This window comes from Branchiostoma lanceolatum, chromosome 17, assembly GCF_035083965.1.
Source record: "Branchiostoma lanceolatum isolate klBraLanc5 chromosome 17, klBraLanc5.hap2, whole genome shotgun sequence".
NCBI lineage: Eukaryota > Metazoa > Chordata > Leptocardii > Amphioxiformes > Branchiostomatidae > Branchiostoma > Branchiostoma lanceolatum.
In genome coordinates, this window is record NC_089738.1 from 10,926,221 (window position 1) to 10,951,368 (window position 25,148).

Sequence of the window (25,148 nt, forward strand, 5' to 3'; positions counted from 1 at the left end):
TTTGCCTGTGTATCCGTCTGTCGGAGTTTCTGGCTATCTGACTGTCGACTACAAGACTACAAACACAAGTAATAGAGAAAGTTGTGTCTACTACGAACGTTTACCTGCGGTTTGTTACGGAAAAAAGGAAACAGAGAAAGTAGTCAACTTTCAAGCTATGCTAATAGAGACGAAGATACACAATTATGTACACGATACAAGATTGTGATACAGATTACACGATGTGAGTCATAAACGCTTAATGGCTTAAATGTGAATTTGAATGTGTCTTTACAATATGAACAGAAATAAAACTTATATTTTCATTAAAAATGCTGCCATTGCCATTGCAATTACCAAACCCCTCCTCGTAGATGATTATGTAGTTACCCGTACACTCCACGTGTGCTATGTCAGCTCTACACGTGACGCGGTTCGTCTCCATGGCAACTGACGCACACAAACGGAGGCATTCCGTGTGCAGGTCAAGTTAAGCACACGTGGGCACTTCTGCAAATTCCACGGACTGGCTTCACATGCGTCACAAACAAATATTTTTCTCTGAAAAGTCGACCTGTATACGCTCCCCTGGACGACTCCTAGACAACAGGTCGGGAGAGGGTTAGCACAAGGGCGAGGTTTATATTTAGAAGTCAAGTTCACGTGGGGATGGTTGAGTCAACTTGAAACTACGTCTGTTTGAAGACTCTAAGAAAACAAGCCTTCGCCATTGACGTGCACCATTGTTTGATAACGTTAGGTGATGAATGAAACGGTTGGAGCTGCGTAGGTGTAAGGAAACATTCCGGAATAACATTTGCAGACAAAGTTGGAGGACAGTGACCCTGTATCATAAAAAGAACAGTGCATGGTTTATACTTAGCTAGAAAAGTTTAATCAAGACGAGGTAAACTTTTCGAAATTTTCTTCCAATTCAAATTTCAGAGCTTTTTTTCCCAGTTCTGCTTTTGCGTTGATGTAAACGAAATGTAATGCATGTATTGCAGTCTGAAATTTTACGTACAAACTTATGGTCAGTGTTGATATGAACTATCCCAGCTCTTCAGAGCTTTTTGGGAGAATCTATTCAGGTTGGATTTTAGTAAACATTTTATTTCATATCGCCTTACACGTGATTGACCTCGTTTCGTCACACTTTCATTATTCCAAGCCTGAATATAGAACGCTGACTAAACGGATCGGAAGATAAAATGAGAAGCGTAAATACTCGTAAAGGAACAATTCATGTTAAAAACATCGCCCCGAAAATAGAAAAGCTTTGAAGTATACTGGATGTGAGGTGGGTAACTTCGTTTTCTTGACCCGCCTTGAACCTGCAAGTACGTCATCTTCGGCACCGTTACTTTACCATATAAGGACAAAATCGCACGGCCGCCGCTGTCGGGGAATGTCCGTCTGCCGCCGGTGAGTTACGATGACAACTCGTGGGATTGTCCGAAGTATTCGCAACGTTTGTTGACATACCCACCCACGGCTTTCCCATGTGCGTACTCCGTGATCAGTCTGTTTTTTACGAGATCTTTTTTTTGTCTAATGTACTTCCTTGAACAACAGTCTTGTTGAAGTCATGCCCGACCGGACGGCTGTTGTGTCTACCCGACGGGTTCCGAATTTTGCCGACGGGCGCGGTCAATGGCGACCCGCTGTTTTGTCGGTCATGTCTGTATGGCATACCTTCACTTTCTGTGTTGACCTTGTCACTTTGAGAAGATACATGTACCTTCAAATCTTAAAGTAATTTTGATTTTAATGCATACATACTTAAGTAATTTCGTGGGAAATTGAGTTTTATAATCGAAAATGAACATGTTTGACAGTTTAAGCCAAAAAATGTGAAGTCATCTTTTTCATGCCCTGCATTTGCCATACAAAAGAAAAATGGTTGCCTACGTTTGAGAATAGTGATAGTTTTCTTAGGGAGGTTATCAATTAAATCAGTTCACAGCTACGCTCACGGCCATATTTGGTCATAAATGTACTTCTGGCATGAATTGGGTAAAAAATCCACGTTGCGAAGAATAACGTGGAATAATTCAATTATTCCACTTTTTGGTGGTTCCGAAATGGTAGGAAGTTAAAGTATCATCGAATGTACGATTCTACCATTTTCCAAGAAAACATGCACGATTTGAGATTGATTAATTGGACAAAAAATATATCAGAAAGGTATATATTATCCCCTAGGATTATGTTTCGTAAAGAAAACGGTATTCTGCTATTTCTAGCTACAGTACAGTCAATTCTTCTTCTCCATATACATGCACTTGTGTTAGACATAGAGTAAAAAGGCACCACTGCATATCATTCACACATTCTTTCAACGCAGCTCAACTGGAAGTTATGTCCGGTCGACGGTTTGTCATTCGTTGAAATAACAAGCACAGAAGGCCTGTGTTTTTTTCCTATTTAGACAAATGGCAAATCCGATAGTTTTAACAGACCAATGACGTTTCATGTTACAAATGAACATGAGCTTTGCTCATGCGTCATGGCCGCACATTTTCGCAACAACCAAGCTAACATATCTTGTCGGGTTTTCAACTGATTGCACAATTGCATCTTAAGCCAAAATGGTACACTTAACAACAAAGTGCACGACAATGTCGGAAAGACTTGAGTTTTGATGTGTTTTTTAATCTGATATACGTTCCTGACGTCTTTTAGGGTGTCTGTACACCGAATAAGCGATGAGGTTTCAAAATATCTTTAGGCACAGGGCCTCAACATTTCACCACCTGGTCCTTTGTTGTCAAACGTTACTTTCCGTACGTCACCAACCCACGTGACTACGTTCCACACATGCAGTTTGACCAAGGTGGATTATTTTAATGTGCGTGGCTTGACCGATTTTTATACCTACAATGTAGTAATGCATATAACTATATGATCTTACTGCAACTAAATATCACGCTTTTATGCATCAAAGACCAAAAAGAGTACTTTGTATTATGAGTACATTGTTATACATGCTAATATTGCAGGGTTTGAAGGTTGGCAGGAGACAACCGACCAATCTACCAAGTACTAGATTGGGTATCATAAGCATTCGGCGCTGAAAACGCAACCTACATAGACAACGCTTCCTCCACACACTGTCACACACACAATCACACACACACACACACACACACACACAGAGAGAGAGAGAGAGAGAGAGAGAGAGAGAGAGAGAGAGAGGGAGAGAGAGAGAGAGAGAAAGAGAGAGAGAAAACGTAGCCCACATAGACACACTCAATGTTTCTTCTTTTCTTTTTTACCGAGGGTTCTCCTGTGACTGCTGGTTCCCCCAGCCGTAGCCCAAATGTAGCCTGTGTACTCATCGCCGAGTTCTGAAATCTTCGAATAGCAAAGGTCCCGTGTAAGCCAGGGTTCAGAATGCTAATCTCCGAGAGAATGCTAATTCACTTCCCCGGAATGTCAAATGCAATCTGATTCATAGGGCCCCTTTCAATTGTGTGTTTTTCCAAATAAGGAATTGCTCTAGTTCTAGTTCATTATTTCATACTTTACTGTGGAACTGGAGTTCAGCGACCTCATACCTTCGCCAAATGATTTAACCTTTTTGAGTTTTACCTCCTTGGAGTAACGTATTATAAATGTTTTCCTTGATTATGCAAAATTTGCATAAATTGTATCAGTTGATCATCTTCTCTGCCCACTTAAAACAAGTTGTTGAAAGTATGAAAGTATCAGCAAATAAGGCTATTGTAGCATTTCCTCATAAGTTATGTAAATGATGCCCGGAATTGCATGATTTACGGCTGATGTTCACCTTTACTTCCAAATGCTGCAAGTATTCCCGTTATTTACTACCATGGAATTATTGTAGACTCGCCTTAGTTATGCAAATTAGGTCTTCCTTTGCAAAATCTATATCTATCGATGTTCCTCTCTTTCTCAATAATAAATGTCACACGTTTGAAAAGAACGCATTGGATTCGCGTTTACATAATTTACGCATGGTGATGTACACGTGTACCTTTAACTGACTAACATTACATTAATATCTAGATTTCCTGAATAATCAAGTGACAGTGGGGACCTCTAGCAGTTGGAGTAATCATTGCAGATCGATAGTGCGTGGAAGTTACAATACTGCTGCAGTACTGTCAGTGATTATAGGGACCGCTTTTGACCCATGCATCTAAAGTAGCATCACCGTGAATATATCGGGATTTACACGACAAAAGACCACAAAGTGAGAAGCTCCGACGATTCAAACGGAGAATGACGCTTCCAATTGCAAGCACATTCATGATTGAACAGGTTTTCCAAGGAAGTGTGCCCAGAAATTAATCTCCAAGCAAATCTAACAGTTACACCGGGCGCGAAAATCGTATATGCTAGCCAGAGAAGGTCCAGTCAGCCAGAGAGGGTCCAATCAGCCCGGTAGACCCTCACTGGCTGACTGGACCTTCTCTGGCTAGCATACACGATTTTCGCATCCGGTGTAGATCTGCTTGGAGATTACCCAGAAATGTGTCCCGAAGGAGAAGACTTAAATTTTGGAAGTGACTCGAACCGCCTACCCAATTGCACAGAAACCTCACATTTTAAAAGTACGGCTATTCCGAACATTTTTAAAGAGCAACATGTTTCATTATGTGAGAGTAAAGTGAAGTCTAGAAGGTTACACAAGATGAGTATATTGTCGGCTGAAATAACACTGCAGTACTGACCTGGCAAGTTAGATGTCGCTGTGAGACCGCCTGCAACCCGACTTGGAATGCATTGCCAAACAAGAATTTCACTGTTATATATCTATTCAGCCTATCCTGTTTTTGACACCAACGCCAGTTTGAAAGAGGAGTCTTACATTCATTTGTGGCTGTTATTTGTACTTTTTGGGTGCGAAGTAAAGGCCACTAAAATGGCTACAATTATTTGCTGAGAAATTATGGGTCCACTGCTTAGTTGAAGAAAATCAGGTAGATGCTCGTCGTATCTTTCAGCCACCTTTCTCGTCTTTGCAGCATTTTGTAAAATTGATTTTACAAGTCCTCTATCGCAAACAAATAACTAACCAGAGTATGTATACAAGACAGCATGAAAAAGCAATTTGCAGAATGGAAGCAGTTTTGACGTAGCAGAGATAGAAAAGTGGAACATATTACTGTTTAAGGTACGCTGAAATCACCCAACGCCCCCATGCGGTTCGAAAACGTAGTGCTGCCACGCTTTTTAAATACATAAATTCACTAGATTGATTCTAAGTTTTAGTGTATCTAAGACTGCCAGAAACCTACAAACCTAAAAATTTCACCTTGTATTACAGCTGTTAAGTTATTCAATCGAATATCTAAATCTTACTTATGAAACAAATATGAGACAAGTACTGATGGCACATTGTTGGCAAATAAGAATAAAAATTAACAAAACACGGAGTGTGAGAGTTCCAATACAGTTTAATTTTCACTTGAGGTTTAATCAACAGATCATTGTTCAATCGGTGTTTGATATAAACATTTCATCATTCCGTATCTTTTATTTTAGTTGCTTTCATATGAGCGAAAGGATTTGTCTATTAACACTGAAAGGCAGCTGTAATAAACTGCTTCAACACTGGCATAGTTACACTGTTCTTCTGACAATGCAAACAGAAAATAGGGATTGTAAACTTAAGGCATTGTTTATATATGCAATATGCAATTGTTCTTCTGAGCATATGCGCCGAAGTGCAATTTAAATGTAAATTGTAATCAGACACTGTAATTTCAGATATATACCTAATGAGAAAAAGTGGCCTTAGAGTTCAACATGATACATGTATGTATCATATTCGTGGATCCCTGCTTTTATACATGTAGAATTGACATCCACAATCACATGCGATGAAAGCTACATGGGTCTGATTTAGAGGAAAACATAACGATTTTCAACACGCATAATGACAGGATCTGTGAGTTCATGTTATGATTGACGTAGAATTAGTTCGGAAACATTTTATACACAAACAACTTTATACAAAACTACAATAGTCCATTCTTTGTCTTCCAGTTCTGTTTCAAGAGACAAACGTACCTATGACTAATCTTCATGTATGTTCAAGTAACAACTGGGCATAGGAAAAAAATGTTGTGTTTCCGGTTACCCGACTGACCCTAGCAAAAACCTGCGGATTCTAGATTTTTTTTTTAGTCGATCGCTGGCAAGGGACGTAAAATTTTTGATCTACATCTGGCTGAGTGCTAAAATTCAAAAAAAACTTTCTGTATTTCACACGCTGTAAGATTGAAGAGAATCCCTACCTAGGTAGGTAGTCGACGTGCTAGTCGTCGGGGTTTTACCGCCCCTACGATTGCGCGGCTGTCAAACAATCCCTACCTATCGACCCCAATTCTTTCAGGACTGTAATCAGAAACACAACATTAATGTTCCTAGGCCCGACTACAACACAACTGGTCAGTGTTTGCTTTTCTTGTGTTTGTGAGAACTAGACTTCTTGTGCGGAGATCTGGACCTGGACTTGACACTATGTTTCCTGGCGGAGGACGGGGATTGGGACCGGGAGCTCTTCGACCTTCGGGGAGACTTGGGTGACCTTGACCTGCGTGACCTTCTAGGCGACCTGGACTTGGAGCGTTTTTTCTTGCGACTGCTAGTGGAGGTGGGGGAACTTGTCCTGTGGGGAAGACAAGCAGTCTTAGTCACTGTCGAACAGATATTGCTCACAACACATCCACGTTTAATCAGTAAAATTTTTAAATAACAATAAATGAACAATGTATACCGAACATAATGTTGATTTCTAACATATATGCAATGCAACATATAATATGCAAGAAGGGAATAAAATATAGTTAAAACTGTAACACATCCATATATTACACAACATACATGTACATGTACGTGTAGACCATCTTACAGTGTTTGTTTAATGGTAAGTCTTTGAAAGACTTTTGGATGAAAGTACTGCAAACTCGTTTATTTTTGCGAGGACTTAGTTTTGCGGTAGAAAGGAAAAGAAGGTGTTATGTGTTTGCAGTTGAAACAATTCTGTAGTACAGTAGTAATACATTGAGTACACATATTTGCATTGTCATGATTTTGCAGTGGCTAGATCGCAAAGAAAATAAAACCATGGCAAACATTCCAAGACTTACAGTATGAGGACCTACCTGTGTGAGGATGGTGAGCCAGACTGTGACCTTGATCTTCTCTCAGGTCGCTCTGTTTTGTGTCTCTCCGATTTCTCCGACCGTGGCGACCGAGACCTGGAGCTGTACCTCTTCCCCGGGGAAGGGCTTGGCGAGTGGCTCCGACTTCTCCTGCGTTTCTTTTCGCGGTGAGGGGAGGAATCCTGCGACGACACCTCCTCTTTGTCCTTCAGCCTCTCCAGACGGTGTCTTTCTTTTATCTTTTCTATTTCCCTCTCTCTCTCCTGAAAAACAACGCGACATATATGTATCATATGTATGTATCTAAACCTGTGTGGAAGAACAAGATCCCACTGACAAGTGAAAAAATGTCATGAACATTGATACATGTCTTGCTCTTTTATCTGGCAACTATCGAAAAACTAGCAGAAGTAGTTTGTGATGAGTGGAAATGTACCGAAATACATGTTTCCATGAGCATTATATTTAATCTCCAAGCAGATGTTGGGCAAGAACATACTGTAGTCTGACTGGCTGGTTTTTATCTGGCAGTTCACCAGTTAGAAAACTTTAGGATTTCCACCCCCAGAATCTGCTTGGACATTAGTGGCTTTAGCTCAAGCTTGCGCCAGGATTATCTACTTCTACTACACTAAACAGATGTTCTGTTCTAAGGGTATATAGATCATTAGATGACTTACCCTCTCCAGTAGCTTGCCCCGGTAGTGTTGGACCTGTTGGGACATGGACATACCAGATTTCCGACTCCGCTTTCCTGACTCCAACTCATCCATGTACTTCATCACCTTCATCTGTGTGGAGAAGGGGTAAGAAAGTTGGACTTTCTGTTATACCAATAGACCAAGCTGTCAATCAAAATAAGTAGTTCAATAAATAATAGAGTGGTTTTATGTTTTGCATTTCTTTTTTGTACGAAACAAAATTCACTCAACGTAAACAGACATTTTGAACAGTGTCTGCATCTTTCATTAGTGACTGTTTAAGTTTTGTACACGGTGAGACGTTTCAGATAGCATCTGCTATTTCTCGTCAGTACTTGTGTATCTTATTACCTGGATGTCTAGCTTTCAGCAGCGTATACACGTCTTTCTTTTTGCATTCCTGAGTTTTGAAGGACATAGGTAGGGCTAAAGGATAGGCCTATTGGCACAGGTTATGGGGGTACTAAAGTGAGTGTATGTTCGAGCTAGGCACTGGTTCAAACTGGGAAAAATCTATTCCATTCAAGCCATAGAATGGACTATTTAGCCCTGCCAATTGTAAGGTCCTTGCAATTCAGGCCCTGGCTGCGAAGTGAGGGTAGTCAGCCAACCCAATAACAATGAAAACTAAAAGTATCTGTAAAATAATGCAACAATGGCACAGCAAAATAAGTTCTCTACTTACCTCAATTTCCCGTAGTCGTGCTCTCTTCTCCTCAGACATTTCTGTCATCTTGAGTTCTGCCGCGATGTCAGGCGGGACCTCCCTTCTGGAGTCGTAGTCCCTTCCCATGGAATCCTGGGCATCGTCCTCCATGGGCATACCATCGACGTCGTCATCGTCCGCCGTTTTGTCTGGGTCGTTGGAGTCACCCTGTGATCTGTGGGTACAAGGAAACACCATCAACAATTTATCAAGCAGCAAGATATGACAATGCATTATGTTTGGGAACGTATTGTAAGTAGCGACAACTAGCCTGCAGTATCAGTCAGAATTGCCCTGAGGAAGGTGACAGACGGTCACTGAAACGTCAACTGTGATTGTATGTTTTGGTGTGAATAAAGAACCTTGTTATCTAATGCAGCAAGACAGTTTTTCCAGGATCTTTATTCACCAGTAGCAGGCAAAAAGATGGAATGAGACCTCTGAATCCTTACTGAAATCCCTGCTTTATTCGAAGCAAAGCACACAACATGTGCAAAGTCCAAATGCCTTAATATATCTGCTACTGTAGATTTTTAAGGGTTAAGTTTCGATGTACTGACTTGTCATCCTGGTCTGGATCATCTTCGTCCTGTTGCTCCAACAGGTCCCATTTAGATGTTGTCATAGCTGGAAAAAAAAATAAACTTGTTCATCTCACAGATACTCTCATATTGCAAAGATGTCTATATACTAATTCAGTATATCCCATATATGTTAGATGGCGGTGCTCAAGGGTGCCGGACACAGCTTCTTCACAACTACCTGAGCTGCTCCAAGAGGTTATAGCAATATAATCAAAATCTTAAAATCTGTTTGAGAACACTTCTTGTACATGACAAGAACATCTGCAGTCAAGTTTCATCAACAGATTTGAAACATCTTGAAATTTCTTTAAAAATAGAATCAGACAGTAACATACATGTAGCAGTGCTATCGGCTAATGAGCCTGGTAATAGTTCCAGGACTATGCCACTTCTTAAAAAAAAAAAAGACTGAAGTCAGACTTACCTTGTGCCTCTATATCGGATGGATCCACAGTTTCCCACTTCGATGGGGCCACCTTGAAGACTGGCTCTGCATTTTGCATAAAGAAACAAACATTTGTTGCAAACTTCTGTCTACCTTGAAACCTCCTTACCAAGTCCTTAGTCTTTGCCCAACTGCAAAAGAGACTATGCTCCTCTTCCCATGAATATCTCACTTTAGCTTCAAGGAGTACACATTGACAGCTTTACCTTCAAGTGTTTGGCAAAGACTTTCTTAAACACTGTGAGACAACAAAAGAGACTAAGAAAAACGTCTAAGAAATCAGTTGGCTGAATGAGTTTTGCTAAACTATCATCTTTAGCACAAGTCGAACATTTAAGTGCATTTTTACTAGTTACATACTGAGGCACTGCGTAGAAGAGACTAGTTCAGACCAAATACATACTGTCTAGAGCTACTTCCCCTTACCTTCTTTCATAGGTTGTCCATCCAGGTCGTCATCAACTAGGCAAAGGTGGAAACAACTTGTTATTTCATCAAACTCACGAATACTAGATGTTTGCACACATGAAAGTATTGTCTGCCATGTTGGTGGTTAAACCTGGTTGCCAATTTGTATATTGTAGTTATAGTCATGTAACAATGACACATACACATGCAAATTAGTTGGTCTATCTCTTCTAGGTTCAACCAACAAACATGGCGGCTGTCACGTCACATGCAAACAAACTACTGTTTGAAGTGCTACGAACAAAGCAAGAAGGAAATCACATCAGAAGCACAACTCAATCTACATGTACTTACAGATCTCAGGCAACAGAGCTGAAACAAGTTAGTTTGATGAACATTATAACCAAAATCTACCTTTCTAATCGAAAATGATATACTTTAGGCTAGCCCCTGAGGTGTTGCCAAAAACATGGCAAGGGTTTCGTGTGAAAATTTCAGAATCTAAATTTCACAGTTCCTTTTTCTGTCATGACCAAAACAGGAATTAGTCATAAGTATCGATTTATTTATCTCATTATCAATGCTCCTATGTGGTAAATAAAATTGTATATTGAGACTATTTTTTTTTGCATTTAGGTAATATGGCAATTGTGAAAATCACATGATGGATGAATGGACAAAACACAGACACTGGGACATTTTGTCCTGATACTATATTTACAGGTAAGTTCTTAACATCAATCCTAATCAAGTTGTATTCAAGTTACATGTAAAGGTTGGCCTGATTATATGCTTCTTGACTACATTTGCACTGCTTTCAATGTGCCTTGAACCTATTTCACTTATCAACACATCTGTATAAAGTGGACTGCCACAAATATACTGCCTATGTCTAAATACAAGTCAAATCTAGCAACCTTCCAAGGGTTCAATTATTAAGGGACATTTGTGTGGCCTGAAAAAATTCTGTTGGCTGATTTTTTTCTGGAGTAATATACCTAAAATTGACATGATCTTACTTGGTTTTCCATCTATGTCTTCCACCTTCATGACATCCACACTTTCACTGACTCCTGTGGAAAGAAACAATGGTTAATAGGTCTGTACACAAGTCATTATAACTAACTTGTACTAAACAGTGTTAACTAACCTACCAGTGCTTGCAAACACAGGGCATCCAGTTGTTTTGGTTTGTCAGAAAAGCTACACAAGGATATTGTTATCATGTGACTCATGCATAGAAATACATGAAGTTACTGATTGATAATTACCAACAAACAACATAGACCAATCCTGACCGTCCATTACAATTATTAGATCAACCAATGATAGCATGGCATATAATAGTTTGACCAATGAGAGAGTGGCTTCATGTTCCACAAACAGTTGCATTTCTTCTTTTACATTTTGCGTTTCTACGCTCTGACAGAGGTGGGAAGGGCTTTGATATCTTTTTATTGGATAATCATCCTAAAAAGAGCTAAGTTAAGTATAAGAATATCAAATCCCTGAAATATATTTCATGCAGTAATTGATAGCTGTCTAACACATCAGACCTAGCCCAAGGAGAGCTGTTGTTGTCTTCCATCTCTATCTTACCTATGTCTTCTCCTTCCTTGATTGGAATTCCATCCACATCTAAGAGAAGTCCGTCCAAGCCAGCCTTAGCCATGATGGGTACACCGTCTATCTCAATAGGCGGGGTGGGCGCTGTTTCAACCACTCTTCTCTCCTCCTTTTCTTCCTTCTGCAATCATTCAAACAATAACTTTATCTTCATGGAAAATGAAGTCATCAGGACTTAAGTTGTGGGAAGGTCCTAAATATGTGACGAGCTAAACAGAAAGCATATATCTATTGTGTCAATATGAAGTGATCATTCATAAACTTAACAATGAACTTCTCCTTCACATGGACAACATATCACATGATAAGGTATATGGAAGGTAGCCCCTACCTTTTGGACCTTGGTGTCCAGTGGACTGGCCTGTGTTGGCATCAACAGTTCCCTAGTGGCTCCAGTGGGTGGAGTGTCCCCACCCTACATACAATACCAACATTCAACAATAGGACATGGAACTGTAGACAACATCAATAACTAACAATAAGTTAAACGAAATATGCATTTCTCTCTCAACTGTGAGATTCTGATATTCCTAAGAGTTGCTATTTCATCCATAATGGAGCATCATTTTGGCTTATCTGGCTCCTTGTCTGTGATTTTTACACTGAAGTGTCAGTACATTCTGCTAGAGGGAGCAGTGCTGTTTCTGTACATTCTGCCAGAGGGAGCAGAGTGGTTTCTGTATGCCAGTGTAAATTCTACTACATTGTACATGTATCTTTAATCATCTTCTTTGGTCTTTCCCCCCTTATATCCAAAATCCATACATTTCATCTAGCATGGAGAAGACAAACCTTTTCTCTGTCTGCCTCGTCAGACAAGGTCTCCAGTCCCAGGAAGATGTTCTGTAGTTTGATGAGGAAACTCTCCGGATAGACGGCCCAGTCCTCCCACGCATGGAAGCAACTCATCACCTTGTGCTACAAAGGCAACATTATTTTAAGATTTGATATGTACAAATGTTGATACAATAATGATGTAGAAATGTGCTTAGTTATCAGTTTTATAATTTTAAAGTTTAACATTGCATACCGACCTTAAATTGTTCTGCCTTCATTTTGCCCTGAATGTTCTTGTAGGCAGCACAGACATCTGCGAAAATCTCCGGCAGTTTTCCCTCAAAACTGGAAACAACACAAATCCATGTTGTTTACTTCTAACTTTTTGTTCTCTTATGAAATATGCAAAAAAACACATCAAAAGCAAAAATACTATCTTAACATTTTACAAATTTTCATTAGCTACAATGTCAATAGAAAGATGTAAGATAACATTATATTTCAATACTTACAACTTCCTGTAGAAGGAGGCATTGGGCACTTTTGCACATGAGTTGTGGAGGATGTCTGACACTAGGTACAGCCGGGCAATCTGTGGAGTCAAAGTCAGAAATTCTTATTCATGACTATGATTACACAATGAAGCAGAATTATCACCTTAACATCATCAATGAAGTATTGACTGTCATGTAACAAAAAAATTGCCCATAAAACTAACAATCAGCAAATAAAATATCACATCAATAACAAGTTCATTTTTGTTTCTTTGTCAAAAGGATGTCACCCATGAATGGTGGAATTGTTTGTGCATCAATAAGTTATATCAATCATAAAAAAATTTGTCATAGGACTTTTGGCAGCTTTGCCACCACCAATGTTTGACAAGGATCTCTACAGCAACATTTTCTGTCACAAGAAAGCTGCATTTTGTATGATACAACAAAGCCTGTCCAAAGAACACTTTTCATTTGCTGTCCTAAACAAATCACACAACTGATGCGATTAAAACCCAACACAGCGACTTCCGACCAAGAAAGGCTTAGTACTGTAGAACGTGGTGGTTTTCTTTTTGCAGTTTTCGATGTGACTTCTCCACCGAAAATTCAGGATAGACTGTTGGAAATCATTACTGTCTGTACTACAGAATTGTCTCAACCGTGAACTTAAGACACAGAGACAACCTCCTATCCCCTTATGTCACAAAATGAAGTCCCTGCAAAAATAGATGAATCTACATTACCTTCTTTGGCAGAGGTGTTTGAAGAATGGACAGGGATTCGGCGATGCACTCTACCACCTCCTCAGCTGCATCAGCATGGTCCAGGCAGAACAACATGGCCTCCGCCACCTTAGGTCTCTCAGGGTTTAGCCCACGGAGAAGGTCTTCTAACTTGTCTCTATCACTGAACAATAACATTGGTATTACTACATATGCCAACAGCACTTACACAAAGATACTGCAAGTAGTTTACAACATACCATGGTGGAAACACACTACAAACAGTTACATGGATCATTAATGTCACCACGGTAGTTAAACCGATGATAATGATGATCACTACATATTCCTCTTCTACAAAACATACATCTGACAAAGTTGCAGATGGAAAACCTCATTATTTTTGTATGATCGATGGTAAAGACATTTAGATATGGCTATTTTTGGCTAAAGAGATCCAAATTCCATTACAAGAGGACACGGCCAAATCTCTTCCAATAAGCCTTGGCTTTTTCTACAGCATCGTAAATAATATTTTTCTTCTTTCATGCTATCTCTTGTCAAAGCAAGACAGATCTAAAGAGCCGATAAGGTCCCATTTATAGTGCTAGATATAGATATATAGTACCAGTTGGCAAAAATGTTTCTCATATAATGTATAATGTATCATAACAAGTGTCTTTAGTTGGCATTCCAGTATACATTTGACACAGTTACAAAATTTCACTATACATATATATCAATAGCTGTGCCAATCTTAGGTAACTCTTACTTGTCTTTCAGAGCTCCACGTTTGATTGGTTCGTCGTGCATTTCCGTGGTAACCACATCCTCTGGCATGCCTTGTAAATAGGGATTCATGGGAGGGGGGCGCCACAGGGACCCGCTTTTGAACATCCGGTATTCCTGTGGCTTCCACTTTTGAGGGGAATCTCCCTTCAGAAGGAAAACAGTACAATCAAAAACTAGTAGTTTGTAGCAATTACAGATAAATCAAACATTAAACTGTCCAAAAGTGTGCAACTAAATTTGAAATTGTCCTCAACATAAGCAAGTAAGTAAGCAGACTTTTTTTTATGTTGGCAAAAATGAAGGAAATGTTAGTGTTATCAACGTTTGATAAGCAAGAGGAAAAGTACATGACAAGATAGATCTCATGTTGTGTCTGTTGTTATGTGTGGGACATTGACACTGTCAGACTTGGCAGCAAAACAGAATTGTCATTGAACTCAACGTGAATAAATCTCTTTTGAGACTGACTCTAGTTGGGGCTGCATAGTCTTTCGGCAGGGATGTAAAATATGTTTCGTGTTCAAGGTGGCTCGAGTGGGTCAAAGGGAAAGGGCTAGCAACCCCTCCCTGTAAAAATATACCCAACTATTGAAACAGCAAGGAAACTTGCTGCCCTATGTACCATTACAATGTAGGTACTACAAGAGTCTGAATGAACAAAGGTGATGCGCAACTTTAAAAATGGGGAAAACTTGTCAACATTTGAGATTCAAAATTTGAATATCTCCTGAACATGTACAACCTGTACCTTATTATCTTTTTTTCTTTTTCTTATTCCTTCTGACAATGTTACCTCAGCCTTACCTGTAGAATGGAGAAGAGCTTCCATCTGTAGTACACGTGTGCAGGGCTTTGGTTCTCAAACAGGAACCTACGATAAAATAATGTTAACAACCGAAGAACATACAGTCAAGAAATTCATTTACACGCGGCTTCAAGCTCACTGAAGATTTTGCAAAAGCAACTAAAAAAATGATTCTGCTTAGAAATTTAGAATGGAAAAAAAATGAGGAAAATTGAGGTAAAGTTTAAATAATTTAAAGGCCTCTATCTTCATACAAACCTATGTGTTACTGGAATTGCTCACTGGGCTATTTGAAAACATGATTTGTCAAGCATACTAAGGTATCATCTACATCATAACTAATATATGAAAAGAAAGTATACTTTCAGCGCTGTCATTGGTGTAGCACCATATTCTATCATTGTACTCCAAAGTATCAAAAAATTTATAGATGAGTTGAATATAAAATAAGAACTGCGTTTGCAATGTCCCTGTAAGTATACAGTATACAGTATTTTTACATTTTTTCCCTAGGTGTCACTTTAGTTTTAATTTCGTCTTGTATGTTGAGGTCACCAAATACAATAACTTCAATAACTTGGAATCCTTTTCAAATGAAAGTTAATTCAACAGTTGATTTTGTGAACTTTGATGATACTAGAAGTGTGAGCTTGTTTATTTTCCGTTTGGCCCTGTTGTCCTGCATTATTTTGGGAATTAAAAACTTCCCAGAAGCAGTGTAATGGTTTGAACTTCTGAATGCCTGCTCAAATCCCGTTACCATGCTGTTGCAAGCACCATGTGACTCAAAGCCAATCAGAACTCTTGCCTCAACTTTAATGGGAATATTAAAATGCCAGTCATTTTGCTATTAACAAGTGACGGACTTTTCTGAAGAAAAGCGATCAAACAGAGCTAGAATAGGATGGATACCGGGCTAAAATTGACACCCACCCACCCCCAGGCTGCCATTATGTGCTTACCTGAACATAGGGTTATTTATCTCCCTATTCATGATCATAGCCTCAAACATGGGTCCCTCGCGAACGACAAACTCGATCATACGGTGGATCAGTTGAAGGAGCGGCCTGGAAATACAGCATCCAACCAACACACGTAGAAACAAAATAATAGGGCACAACACCAAGAACATGCATCTAAGGAGGACATATATGCAGACCCTCAAACTGTGTACTTGTACAGTTTACTTTGTGGAAACAGTCAACAAGAAAAAATATTTTAAGCTCCTAGTTCCTCATAATCACTAAAAAAAGTTGCATGCATAAGAATTTGAAAAATCAATTTGCCATTTTGATCACCTTGACCATTGTATTCCAACTTAAAACTTCAGATTTGCAATCATTAAGCTACTGTAACATCTGAGGCAAGTGCTTCTTTTTTAGTTCTTGGGATCTTGTTTCTTACACCAGGATCTTATGTCTTAGTTTTACTTTCCTTGTACTCGTACATATCCTCCTTGTTGCATGTTCACCGTACATGTACCAGTAATACGATAAAATAATCACCTTACTATTAGAGTCATACGCTATTCTATGTAAATTTCTTCCACTTTCATCGTAGCAATATGTTAAAGATGTTATGGACTGTATACTATCAAAATTTTCAACAGAAAAAAATGATATTTGACTGCAAGTAATAAATCAGCTGACTGATACTGGTGTAAAATGTTCAACTACAGAAATCTGTTAGTATTTTTGTTCTTAAATCAAGCTTGAACTATGAACATGCAAATTTGATATGGATAATACAGAAAGGCCAGGAATAGTCAATGGCACCTGAGAAGGAATCTCCATGTCTAACTTTCATTACTGTTCAGAATCAGCACTAGGACTTGCAGCATGTGCTTGAGGAAAAATGACTGCATAGCAAAAATTTGCATTGGTATGAGCAAATGTTCTGCTATGTTTTGCCACATACAGATGTCTACAAATGCGCTGCTATGGAAGGATCTATGACTAATGCATTCTGCCCGACTTCCTCGGTAGAAAAATCGGATGGCGTCCCTCCTCCTGTCCGTCTCCCGCGCCCAGCCAGTCTTCCTGATGTCTTCTCCCCATCTTCTGGTTGTCCCTCTTTCTCACACATTTTTGTTTTAGATGCCAAAATTTGCTTATTTTTGTCAAAAAATCTCTAAATGAAGTGAAGAATACCTTTCTGTGGGGATAACCACTTTGACAACGGCGTTGTACAAGGTCTGGTCGTTGTGTAAAACAACATGAGAACAGAGGGGTGTCAGTAATAGGGTGGCAGAAAGCGGCATGCAAAATGACCACACTAAATGCAGCAGAGCAACCCCATGGCTGGCTAGCATGTTTCCCATCCTATGACTCAAAGTGGTTGTGTACCAATCAAGGCATCTGAGCTACAAGTGGATGACACCAGAACCACCTTCCGACCCACGACAAGATACACGTATGGTACTCGTGTCATCAGCAGTACCAATGGTTCAGATCCCTTGTTGGAATATCCCACTTTACGCCTTAGGAGGGGCCACCACTACTAACCCATCCATAGGAACAAGCATAACACTGATTGAATCAACACAGAAGTCAAGATCTTTCAAAGGGGTTAAAATCATGCATGCACTTCTGGCCAGACAAAAACGACTTTATACACGTTGTACTATTACTCTACCACTCCAAAATGTTCACATGTAGCATAGAAACTTGCTAAGCTTCATCGTTCGATGCACTTACCGATGTCCACCACATGGTACAAAGGTGGCAATACCTTGGCATACATGTAGGAATGAATAAAGACTGGAAGATACACATGTAGCCTTTCATGGACAAAATATCATAACAGGCTGGTAGAGGGAGGTGCAAGAATGGTCCAGAATATGTACATAAGCTTGTTTTCATTGCCAACATATCAGTTTTGGCACTGAACAACAGAACACATGAATGTAATTTGCTCTACTCTTATAATAGAATTTTTTTAAGAATCATAAAACAGAATACATCATTGGAATATCAAGATTTTTTTACCATCACTACTTTTGTTTCTGATTGATCGCACAATAACTGACAGAACAGCTTCTGCTACCATCCTTTTGTTGTTTCCAATAGCCAAATTGGTTCTGAATAAATCTTGGATGGTAAAACTGTTCTTTATTCCAATGAACTCTCACTCCTGCGACATGTTTGGTAGCTGCTGATTGACCGGAGTGAACACAGAAGTAGCACTGCAAATACACTATTGGTAACTTTCAAATGCTTTCCAAAAGTGACCAGTCCATGCACTTCCCTCCTCCGCCCATCCCTACAGCATTAATGACTACTCCCACCAGTTCACACTGTCCTAGTACCTGGTCAAACTCCTCCTGGGGCATGCCGGGGGGAGGTCCGTTCAGTATCATCCCAGGGGGCGGGCGCTTGTCCGGAGGGAGCGGCTGTTTGGGCTGTGCGTTAAAAGGCAGCCCCGAGGGGGGTGGGGGAAGGGCTAGCTCGACCATGGCTGGAGGAATGTACACAGGGTGAGGAGGAATGGGGACCGCCTTGCCCCAGCCCAGCTGGATCTTGAAACTCATAATTTCCTTATCTGGAGATGAAAATATTCCGTTAGCACAAAAGTCATAAACAGTACCAACTTTAACATTAGTCTTTTGCGAAAGAACATTTATTTATCAAGGCAGAGTCAACTTTTTGGGACAATACACACAACAAAAGAGTTTGCTACTCTGGGGATTTTCAAGACGAACGCTGTCTCTTCATCAACCCGGTTAAGTCAGATCTCGTCTTGGAGTCGACTTTGTCATATAATTTCCTTCATGTGGGATTTTCATCTACAGCAATCTTTTCCGTCCAAGGCAGCAGAGTTTTGTATGATACACACACAACTGTCCAAAGAATTGGTCAATAACTAAACCTACACGAGTCCCTGGAAACAGCACCGAAGCAAACTTTTAATCAATCCAAAGAATAGTTGAGTACAGTACTGTATCTCATGTTCAATTACATAGCTATAGCCTACATAACCTACTTACCTCTTAGAGCATTTAGTGCTCTCTCTGCATCCTTTCTGTTCATGTACGCTACAAAGCCACAGTTCCTGTTTCTGGCTCTTTCCTCCTCTGTTCTGGGCCACATAATTTTCACACTAGCTAACGGTCCGAACTTCCCAAACTCCTGACACAGCATCTCTTCTGTCATCTGGAACCACAAAGTTCAACACATCATGATATCTTCATTCCTCTTTGCAAACATGTAATGAACAATTCAGTGGTGATTTCATACCGATAAAGTACAAGCTACAAATACAATATGTATCTGAGGAAAATTTGGAGCAGTCAATCTGCAAAGAGAAATCTAAACTGGTGATCTATGTACCAATTCCACCTAAGACCCATAATACATCTGTAAAGTCACATGTCTAGAATAAGGAGTCATTTATCATGATGAAGGCTGAAAACTTGGCAAACCTTTTTTTGTGTTGGAATTAAAGTTTAACTTTGCCATAAAGCGTAGTGAAGCGAAGTAGTCGTTTAGCACCATATTTGTATTGGCTACAGGGTTAGGCAGCAGGGAGAAGGTTAATAAACATTGAAAAAAGCATTTTCTGAGGTTCTGAATGGAAAGGGAACCACTTATACAGTAGATGGAGAGGTTACATAAGCAGTGTGTTACGTGATGAAAGCAAAATACCTTTGGGCTTATGTTCCCTATGTACAAGTTTGTTGTGGTAGGGTCCCCAGTACTGTCGTGTTCCGAAAAGCCTGAACAAGTGGAGGCAAAAACAAGACATAAGGTTGATAATATGGAATTCCCTCTACCTTTGGGTTAATGTTTCCTATATACAAGTTTGTAGTTGATGGGTCCCCTGTATCGTGAGATCCAGACTGGTAGTCCTCCAGCACTGCACAGAGATACAAGTCTACGATTACTACTGGTCGGCACCACAACAATGGCACTGTACAGCAACCACTTCAAGATTCCATCAGGATAGTACAAACATAATGTTCCTCTCCAACTTTGCACTTGAATTACACTTTACAGAGATGCTATTTGCCGTAACTTTATGTTAAAGGAGCAATCTGTACATGAAGCACAAAGTCCTGATCAAAAGGGCAAACCATAATGCGATATAATGAAAATCAAAGAGAAGTTAATGATAAGTTATGTACAAGTCTATACCTCTACCAATCCACTAGTTCTAGCTCTATTTCAGAACCAAAAACCAGTAATCATGACTAGGTTAGTTCTGGTGAGTGAGTGATGATTCTTTGATAAGGGGAAAGGAGGTTTTCGCAATGTTTTAAGTTCACTGTTGAAATAATTCTATAATAAAGCAGTACGGAATTCATCGGAAACATAAATTTGCTGTGTCATGAATCCGCAGTGGAGAAATTACCATAAAAAAATAAGATGACGTAATCATTTCAAGATTAACTGTGGCACAACTTAAAGTGGAAGACTATGGATGAGATCAGCAAAACAAGGAAAATTGGGAACATACACGTAGGTTTGCTGAGAGATAAGAAACTAGTCTCACTGAGGGGTTCGAATCTGCTTTGCCGCCCTGCCAGGTCGCTAACCCCAAACATCTGCTTTTTCAGGCGATGTCTTTCTTCCCTCTCCTCCTGAATACTGTAAGTGTAGCATCACAACAGGCACATAAATAAAGATCATAGCATTGTATCAGTTTGAAAAACCTTCTGTGTATGATAAAAGATAATACTGTAGTAACGCCACAATGGTAACAGAGATTCCAAAAACATGAAGACATTAGTAGACACCCTAAAAATCATCTTTTTTTGTGTTTAGAACAAGCATACAAGCACAGATGAATCATTACAAAGTCCTAAGTAGGAAAGCCCTTTTCTGGACTGAATACCCAGGGGGCACAAGGTAAGAGTTAGGAGAAAAATAAACGCTAATAACGATAAAGCAGAGATAATGACAAAGGTGTGAACATATCACTTCTGTACAAGACATTGACTCACTATACATAGAACTCTTTAGGAGAAAAATAGACAGTGTATCATCAAATTGTGGCAAAATGGGAGATACATGTGGACACAAGGTACTCACATTTTAAGTTCCTCCTTGAACAGTTCCAGGTTACTTTTCTTCTTATCTTTTTCTTTCTTCTTCTTTGCTGTCTCCTGGAAAAGATATGAAGACGTAAATCAAAGAAGGGAGAAATTAAGCCCCCATCACACCCTTAATACTTATGTTTTAAAAACAGACATTAGGGACGATCCAGACTTCAGATGATTCATCCTTACATGTAGGTCTAAAAACACATTCTAAGTACAAACTTATATCCAAATGACTAACTTAATGTATGTGGGACATATCTTTTTTTTCTAACTACATTAGATCATGCACATCGCAAACAAATGGTACTTGAATAGGGCTTAAAGCAGACAGCAAAAGTATCAAAGCTGCTAAAAGCTTGCAGCAAAACACTTTCAAGACCTCAAACAGTAAGGATTTCCCATCTTCTTACCGCTTTCTTCTCTTGCTCCCGTTTCATGATGGCGGAGATGGAAGGTTCCGGGAGTGGAAGTCTGGACGCAGGCTTGTACAGAGCTCCTTTCTTGGAAGAAAGAGTTTCTTCTACAGAGTAAGAAATTAAGGATAAATCTATCACGACACTACTTGGGTACTTAATAATTTCTACAGGAAAGATGATAGAAAAGTTGATATTTCTTTAGGCAAATGTAGATCTAGAATAAATTCTTAGTCATCGATTCCAAAACTTGTACAATACCAAATATAGGGAGGGAGTAATTTTTCATAGGGGGCAAAAGCAACAGCTACACAAGACATTCAAAGCTATATTTAGCACAATGGCTATTCTAAACACTATCCTAGCCCCTAAAAGGGAGGGTACATATAACACTAAGAATGTTAAGACTTGCTTTTGGTTTCTGGGTTGATGGTGTTCCCCCGAACCCATGTTTTTGGTCCTTGGCTGGCGCTGTCTTCAAACGATGCCACAAATTCTTCAAACACCTGAGCAGCTGCCTTTTCCTCCTCCTATGAATAGTATGATGAAGAAAATACAAAAACAGATACCAGTTGCTGTAGTATTGTCTCTATAGCATGAATGGTTATAATTACTAGTCCCGTGTTAGAACAGGGATCTCCCTAAAGAATGGAACAGTGGCACTCCATCCTGTTCTAACCCCAGCTCCATCCTGTTAATTTTCTAAGTTAGGGTATTTCTTCCAATATTTCTCTAGCCAAGCCTGTAATTTTGCTCAAAACTCAAGATTTCATAAGTTGTAGACAAGATGCAAAGCTGAAGTTGTAGGAAATTACTTCTATTTATGCCTGGAAAAGGCAAAATGCAACAGTCGCTCTCTTCTTCAACGGTGTACACCTCCTCCAGACCTTCCCCCTCGCAACATGTATTCTGTGCTTGCGCTTTGCACCCCCCCCATGAAGCTATATATTTCTGGGGAGATCCCTGTAGAATACTAACAAATGTGAGATTACATTCCATAAAATCTATGCAAGACCTAGTCCAAATCTTGCTTTTGAACCTTATTCATATGAAGGCATGCAAGATCAACCTGTGTACATCTAAATTTCTTTCAATTGAGATTATTCGTTGATCTTTTTTTTTTCAGACTTCCGTAGTTGTGGGTGTTGAGGGAGATTAACATGAAGTTATGGTTAAGTGAGTGTGTCAAATATCTTTAGATAAGCAAACTTTAAGTTTAAAAACTGCTTTCAATGACATAATGCTAATGCAAAAATGCATGAAAGCACTGCTATTAAGTATAAGAGTTTACAAATGAAACCAGTGGACAAAGAGTACTGTTACCTTCTTCTTGAGTTCCTCTTGCTCCTTTTTGCTGAGCGTTTTCTTCTGGTTCATCCGTCCCACGCTGAAGGCCTTCAGTTTCTGTTCAGAAATGGCCTGCAACATGGATGTACCAGTACCTTTCTTTACATTCTGAGTAGGGAATGGATTCACAGGTGGTTCATACACCTTATCACATAGTACAGAGATAAAACTTTCATACAACACAACAAATCTTCAACTGTCCTACTGCAGTCTTCCGTAGAATTCAAGAGACCAATCAAGAAGGACATGTGTTCTTATGGACATCAGCAATCAGTCAGTATATCTTATACTGCCCGCCATATCTTTTGAGTTAAGACTGGTGTGCCCTGATGTATGTAGATGGACTCCTTATCACTTGTTAGGGATATCAGATAAAAAAAGAGCTGTTTGTCCCACAGAGTAGCAGTTTTCTACTTTGAATGCACTTTTTAACAATATATGAATATGATCAAGCATAATCTTCACAGTTCACACCCATGTCACGGGGATTTTTTATATGTGACAGGGAATTTTTTTTCAATGCAAACATGAAAGAAATAATTCCTCTTCAAGACAACAAAATGCATGAAAGAAAAATGATGCCCATCGTAATCATTTTCCATGAAATGTAGCCTGGTTTAGTGACCAGGCATTTGAAATACTTTCTTTCTGGTTCCTGCAATTTGGGATTCATAGTACGGAACCTACATTTCTTTTACATGTATCATATCATGGTGCACATTGTTGTTTCCCTTCTTGCATTCCTAAAAGTCTTCTGCAAATCGTAGCTTGCAGATGGATATTTTGAGACAGTAGACTGAGCAGTGAAATCTCCAAGGAGATATATTGGTGGCAAGGCAGTATCAAAAGGGCCAATGTGTAGCCAAAGCTTTGGACACTCATTGGCCCTTTTGATTCTGCCTTGCCACCTATAAATCTGCTTCGAGATTAACAGTGATGACCATAACATGAAATGAACCAAACAAAAAGCATCAAAATAATGTAAATTCAAACTAAGTTGATGCAAAGTCATTTTTGGCTTAAGATAATTTCCAAATGACGATCAACTTTCTTCTGCCACCTATTCAGTTCCCTAATTTCTCTGGTAATTTACTGTGCTGGCAATACTAAATGATGGTGTGTAACTGTACATAATGTAAGGGCAGTGTGTGAATTTGCATACAAAACTGCTGGGATACCAACAACAACATAGGCAACCTGTCATCTAGGACACCAACATACGGCCACCACTGCACAAATGTACCAAGGAACCTTGCAGAAATACTAAGACGCTACAGGTTTGCAAGGCGTCTTGGCCAACATACATGTATCATCTCAGGAAACCCACATCATAGCACATATTTTCCAGTACTGATTTTCCGCTCACATGACATATGCCCTCCTAACCACTTGGAGTATTGTACGTAAACTATTCTTTCCCAGCTAAGATGCGTGGCTAGCAACAAGGCTAACCGATGTTCTCTGTGTGTAGTTGTTAGGAATACTGTCAGCAGGGTAGGTACGGTGTAATAATTTGCAGTGAGTGTAACGCTTTCCTTGACTAATGTCCGCCATGGCCCATGCCGAAAAAAATTACGCTCGGTTGATCGCCAAATAAAACACTTCTCCTGTGTCTTCTTTCGTTTCCCCACCCATAATTTCAGTACTCTAGACGTTCTAGGGTACTTTAGGTACTAAACGGTCTGTAAACTGAGGTATAGCGCGCCCGATTTACCTTCATAGAGCCTGGAGTTAGACCCTCGCTTTTCAAGCCCCATGGAAGCTTGTCCGCCATGATGAATCTCGTCACTACGAAAATTGCCGAGGAATAACGGAGGTTACCGAGTAATACCGAAGATTTGACGAGTCCCGGCGTTCGGGCTGCTGAGCCAAAATCGTAGTCTCGAATTTCGGACTTCTGACATCAGCTAACTCAATGTTTTCAAGAATGCATACAAGCTGGAAATACAAGACTATGTTCCTCGAACGACTGACGAGACGCTCTTTGTGACGCCACAATGCACAGGGACTTGACATGCAACTATATGTCTGCAGTTCAGAGCTCAGTCGCTAAGTAATCCCAGCGTTGTTTATGTATCACGAGACAAGAAAAGAAACAAGTCATACCCGGGTTTCTAGCATTTGATCGGGAATATAGTCCTGACGTACTGGAAAAGTTAACTAAAAT

At 39.7% G+C, this 25,148-nt stretch overlaps 1 protein-coding gene across 1 annotated transcript; it reads right to left on the bottom strand.

Moving 5' to 3' along the window:
* Positions 1-5,641: 5,641 nt before the first annotated feature.
* On the bottom strand, positions 5,642-24,934 carry LOC136423411 (U2 snRNP-associated SURP motif-containing protein-like). The gene is made up of 28 exons (XM_066411553.1): positions 24,696-24,934; positions 22,958-23,089; positions 22,047-22,164; positions 21,632-21,741; positions 21,211-21,284; positions 20,636-20,766; positions 19,953-20,035; positions 19,167-19,332; positions 18,489-18,721; positions 17,332-17,375; positions 16,144-16,248; positions 15,181-15,247; positions 14,357-14,520; positions 13,606-13,768; positions 12,878-12,957; positions 12,623-12,710; positions 12,381-12,506; positions 11,920-12,003; positions 11,444-11,709; positions 11,113-11,165; positions 10,982-11,035; positions 9,981-10,016; positions 9,534-9,599; positions 9,086-9,152; positions 8,505-8,700; positions 7,799-7,909; positions 7,119-7,381; positions 5,642-6,622 (listed from the first exon to the last, which is right to left on the bottom strand). The coding sequence occupies exons 1-28, from the start codon at positions 24,753-24,755 to the stop codon at positions 6,403-6,405; spliced, it is 3,360 nt and encodes a 1,119-aa protein (XP_066267650.1). The 5' UTR covers positions 24,756-24,934; the 3' UTR covers positions 5,642-6,402.
* Between the last annotated feature and the right edge of the window lie 214 nt (positions 24,935-25,148).